This window comes from Bombyx mandarina, chromosome 13 (assembly GCF_030267445.1).
Source record: "Bombyx mandarina strain Sakado chromosome 13, ASM3026744v2".
In the NCBI taxonomy this organism is placed as follows: Eukaryota; Metazoa; Arthropoda; class Insecta; order Lepidoptera; family Bombycidae; genus Bombyx; species Bombyx mandarina.
In genome coordinates, this window is record NC_143220.1 from 627,425 (window position 1) to 633,424 (window position 6,000).

At 32.9% G+C, this 6,000-nt stretch overlaps 1 protein-coding gene across 1 annotated transcript in view; it reads right to left on the reverse strand.

The window, feature by feature from the left end:
- Nucleotides 1–4,659, reverse strand: part of Cyp4g15 (Cytochrome P450 4g15) — a 12,477-nt gene extending 7,818 nt beyond the window's left edge. Inside the window, exons 1-4 of the mRNA XM_028186302.2 lie at nt 4,501–4,659; nt 2,430–2,648; nt 1,843–2,046; nt 608–787 (exon numbers count right to left, since the gene is read on the reverse strand). Of these exons, the coding sequence (XP_028042103.1) occupies nt 608–787; nt 1,843–2,046; nt 2,430–2,640 (595 nt within the window). The 5' untranslated portion in view covers nt 2,641–2,648; nt 4,501–4,659. The remainder of the gene's footprint in view (nt 1–607; nt 788–1,842; nt 2,047–2,429; nt 2,649–4,500) is intronic.
- Between the last annotated feature and the right edge of the window lie 1,341 nt (nt 4,660–6,000).

Below are 6,000 nucleotides of genomic sequence, written 5' to 3' on the forward strand. Positions count from 1 at the left end.
GATAGATGAGATCACCTACAATATGTTGTTAGGCCAGCGTAATAATTACTTACTCCAAAGAAATACGCGTTAACAAAGTTCATATCCGGGTGTCGACAGTCTTATCAAAATTTTGAGGACAAATTGCAAATAGAGCTTTTTTTCCTGTGATGGTTCTTTGGGTGTGTTACTACATTTAAATTTGTGCTACATAAAACCAAACACGTACCTAATAAATATTAACAGACAAGTACAGCGCTAAAGTAATACAATCATGTAATTAAATATTACCTAAATAAATTATTTAAATGTGATCTAATAAAAAGCTTAATTACTTGGATAAAGCATATAAAATGTTCAAGCATCATCATCATCAGATAAGTATTCACACACTGAATATTTTTCTTGAGAAGCATTCATCCATTATAGTTTTAAGAAAGGTCTGCAGTGGACACTTTCTCAATAAAGTTTAAGGCATTCAAGTTTATTCAAAGACCAGGTAATCCACGACGTCCGATCATATAGGACAATCTAAAACAGTTCTAAGAAGACTGATGGCTTTTTCAAATTTAATATTTCATTTAGTTTGTATCTAACTATAGTATATCTTAAATAAATTAGTACGTACCCAGTAAAATTTCAACCGTGCACTCGCTCATGTAGTCATGGCAATCAAAATTACTGGCTTCTTTTTTAAGTTTGTCCACAACAGCTCTTGAGTTGGCATTGAATAAGTCTATGAAACTCTTCAAAACGTTCAGGTGGAATGTGGGGGCGATAAGTTTACGATGAGATCTCCATTTCTGACCTAAGGACAAAAAAATTGTATGACTATTTCAGTGGTAAAAAAAATATTATATATTATTATGAATACTTTAAAAATTCAACGCTCATCTCAAAAATAACCTTTTTACATTTTTATAATTGATGAAAATATGATTAGAATAGTTAAATAAATGAATAACTAAATTACTGAAATATATTAAACCATTTTTCGAAGTTTACGTTCGTTATTTCATTCCTTGCAACAGGATCTAGCAACTTTATGGAAATTTTCAATTCAATAATTGAATGAACTTCAAAATTGTACAATTTAGAAGGAAAAAAAATACTTTATAACGTTAATTATTAATAGCTCTTACCAAAACAGCTTAAATGTATAATAAATAAATTCTTTCTTGTAAATTAACAAGTTTATTTAGCAAAGCAAATATGTTTTTCTTAAATAAATACAGTCCTTTAAAATATGATACGTTTTTATTTATGTTTGCCAACAAAAACAGACCTAAATTTTGATTTAGTTCATCAAATTATTTTAATATAAATAAGGAAGTACCTAATACTTGAAATAAATTATAACTTGGGTAAATGTGTCAATTAAAACTGACGTATGCATCAGTGTCAAGGTCTTAAACATATTACACGTAAAGCAATCGTCAACATAATTTTTATATTTACTGCTTCCGAAGATAAACGAAGATATTGATCGCCTGATGGCGAGTAATTACTGTGGCACATGGCTGATATACGCAAATACCATGACACAGCTAAGCCTCTGCCTACCGTACCGTTCAACGTAAACCGGACTTTTAATTACAATATTTATGTTTTTTTTTTTCAGAAAACCTGATCATATAATAAATACTGATCATATAATAGATCGGTCGTTGTAAGCACTACCTCATGGCGTGTGAGATTGCGGAAGCTCGTTGTTGAAATCCAACTTTGCTAGGATTACAAAAACCATTAGGTCTACTCTTAACTCAGCAAGATAGAATAAATAATATTCCCTAATAATAAATATTAAAGGTATAAATATTCTTTTATTTTAAGTAAAACAATTTCGATAAAGCGAATACGTACCAGTACTGATAAGAAGACCGTTTCCGAGCCATGGTTTGAAGAAACGGTATTCCTCAGCTTTATCGATGTAAACGTGACTACTCAGGATGACTTCCACGTCGCGAGGATCGTACAGAAAGACGAGGAGACGAGGTCCTATCCAGATCTTAACGACGGATTCGTGATCGTAGTCAGCGCTCTTCTGAACTATGTTTCTGAAGATGTCTGTATTAGAAATAAAGTTTTTATGTGATTGGTTATTATATTATGTATTGCTTAGGTTTAAATGAGTTTCGTTTTGTAGTCTGTTATTTGAATTTGAAGCTTGATTTTAATCAGACCTGGCAAAATATACATTCTAAAAATGATGGATTGTTACTGGCAGCAGGGCGTATTATGAGCCCAAGCCGGCGGTAAAGAATCAAACTATCTGCCTATTTCTGCCGCGAAGTAGTTTTGCGTTTTAGTTATTTATTTTAAAGTTATATTCTTCAATATAGGACTGTAACATTCTTTTTAACTTTGCAAACAATATTCGCATTAACAAGTGGCTTCTCTTTTACTAGGTTCTATTAAATTCGGTCAGCTTAAAATTAATAATCACTTACCGGCAGATCCACCGACGAATTCCAGGGCGTTCCCGAGTAACGGAAGTCCTGGAGGCCCGTTTAATTTGTCAGCAAGCTCATACAACCGCCGCCTTGACATTCGCCAGTAGGCGTACCAGAGGATTACGGCCGGCACAAGTAACACATAGAAGAGGTTGATCGCAGAAAACGTGCTTGTAGGCACCACATTTTCTGCGTTTGTGTAGCTCATGTTGAGATCTGGTGAACAAAATAAACATAATTATGGCAAAACAGCACAAGGCCAACAACGCCATTATGTTAACGATTAATATAGAAACATTTTTTCCTATAATTCAAAATTACTTTATTTGTGAAAGAGAATAAAGCATATTGTATACCAAAATGTTAAATAATAATGTAAAACAATTTGAAATAAATATTATCGCTAAAAGCGATACAGACGGACTTAAATCACCTAACTCCTCAAAATATTGAAATGTATATTTTAAAATATTTGAGGAATAATGGAATATGATTTAAGGTTTAAGAAACATTCAAACACTCGTACTATTAAACAAGAATGTAGTACAGATAAAATAATTCAAGAATTTTGAATTAATTTGAAATTTTTGAAATTGATTTTAACAATCAAGTTAAGCCATATTAGAATTTTCATATTATCAAACTATTTGATTGCATCGTCCTGTTTGACTTTGGAAAGAAGCGTCAATATATTTAAAACGTTAATATTATTAACTGGTTAATATTTTTAGCCGAAAACTATGTTATACATTTTTTTTCTGTGGTCTGTTTAATGTTTATTTTAATTTCTACAATTTATAATGTTTAATTGCTCAAATTTATAATATTTAATTACCAAACCCAAGCATAAATCTTCTATTAATTTAAAATTCACAATCTAACATAGTGATTGCACATTACAAAATTTACATAATTTTAAGCACTTTCGATATATTAACTCCATTTTGTGCTTTCAAATATCTATAATTTGTCTTTATTTATTTGATATATAAATAAAGTATATTTTCGCAGAGACAGATTTTTAAGGCCCTTTCTATCTTTTGAGGACATCCCTACTCACGTTTGACAAGCAAAAAAACAATATAAACATTTCGAAATTTCTTTTTCTCTTGAAGTAAGAATTTAAATTTTAAAACAGAAAGTTCTGGAAGCTTACATTGAATATATTTAAGTGTTAAATCTCAGTTCGTTCCGATGAGGTTAACTATTAAAAATTTTTAATCGAGGGCAGGCGCTCGCCCTCGATTTTATGATCACGAAAACATTCCGCAATGTTTTTTTGCGAATGGAGATAATTACAATAAAATCAACAACAACAACGACGTGTTTGTTTTTTTAGCAAACTTTTTTGTTAAACATTAAACTTCCCAAACCCCCAAAGCTCTATTAATTTATGGGAAAATTATATTATATTGTCTTATAAAACTTAATGAAACAGTACTTAGAAACACTAATTTATAAGTCGATTCCCGGTCCGAAACAATATCTTTGTTAAAAGATTGTTATGGCGCCGATGTGGGGAAAATCCTAGCTTGGAATCGTTGAATGTGGAAAGTTTAATTGAACTTTATGCAACTTAACTAACAATTATCTCGTCAAGACCATCACGTTATCGGGCGATAAAGCATTTTTAATAGAAACAATGATAGTTTTAAGTCATTAAAAAGTAGATAATTCATTTGTAGCGTGAATTGTATACACGTCAATATGAATCCATATATGAACTGTCACATTGTGAACATTATATCGATAGCATTTATTTTGAAGAATAGATAAAATTCTGAATTAATCTGTGTGTAGTATCGAAAATTTTATTATTGATAAAATTAATTAATAAATTTCACTAAAAATACCATCTTTAATTTTAGTAAATAACTTTTACACTATCAACTCACATTTTTTTCTATTGAGATATTTTACGTTCACAGCTTACCGTATATCCCACAAAGAAAAATAAAATATCGTTTCAAAGAAAATTAAATGAGAAATGTTTATGTTTAAAAACACAACAAAATTTTCACATGTTCACAGTTAAACTAATGTATACTATAAAACAAAATGTCCCTACCTTTGTAAGTCCAGCTACTAGCGAGTAATGTTAGTTCGCAATTTTATATTCACCCCGCTATGTCTTAGCGGCAACTATTTGTTAAACTCCTGCGCAACCAACTATATAGACGTGTGTGACGTCACTATTTGATACGTCCACCGCACAGCCAACGATATTATGTTAATGTATTAAGACTTTCTTTGCCCTGTAGATCTGTTTACTCCTCTTAAATATTGTTTTCTCCTTTCATTGTAAATTACTTCCCAGAACAAGGGGTTCCAATTTACCAATAATGTTTTGTTTAGTTTCTAAGTATGTTTTAGCAGTCAAATCAAATAGATTATGAATCATGAATTAAGTATATTCGAGAAAGGGTTAAGAACGGAAACCTGTGTAAGATTAAAATGACTAAAAATACAAAGACGTAAAAGGCACGGGACCGGTTGGATTGGAACGGAAATATACTGTATTACGGTGTTTCATTAGTTTATTCGCTAAGCCAGTAGTATCCATCGTTGCTTCACCTCTATAAGAGGCAGAATTAGGGAGGCGGTCTTAGAGTAATAATTATCTATGAAGATGGTATATAATAATGCGAACCAACACGCAATTATAGATTTCTCCCTGCCTTAAGTATTGCCTTGTACACGAATCATTACATCTAAATGAGAGTCGTTCTTAAATACAAATAATCTAGTACAAACATTAATTTGGTACTTGTTCCAAGGTCACGATATAGTCAAATTTATAATATTAAACATAGATTGATGGATAGTTAAGTGGGTGATAGCATGATGTGGCGTGGATGGTTTCTGTTATTCAATAAGCTCTGGACGAACCATACGCCTGTTTGTCTATCTTGGTAAATCATTATATTGTTTGGAAGAAAGCATTATTGTGTATTTTTTTTACATGGTCACATTATTTTACCTAGGTAAGACCTAAACAAAACTACAAGGATTTTGACCATTGCTAAGTACCTGGTCTCAGGATGCAACTTGCTTAAAGTATGCCTTTTTGACTAAAACATGTTTCCTTACTTCCCTGAGTAGGAACGGCTTACCTTAGGTGGGCCCATGGCGCGCATATGATGGTACCTGGGTCCCCGCCCAGCCGGAGTAGTGGAGCTCGTTGGGGTTTAGTCGGTAGTCGTTAAGCTGGGCGGGTTTGACGAGAACCGAGCTTAGCCCAGCGCGCCTTTCTAAAGGCGTAGTCTCCTGTGACTAATTGGGGGAGGGCGTGGACCTTGGCTGGCGACCTTTCCCTCTTTTTCCACTGGAGGCGCGGAGTCCGACACAACCCGGTCCGACCCCCATCGGCAGGGTATCCGTAAAGACTGGGATTCCCCATCGATACCAAAAAAAAATGCAACTTGCATGGTGTCGGTCTGAGGCTCTGGTATTTTAGATTAAATTACATTTTTATCAATATATAAACATCGCTGTTGTAGTTAGTGACCATAGTGTGTACACGCCGCTGCCAGGGGCTGTGCTAAAACGCTAGGTATTTAATTGCGAA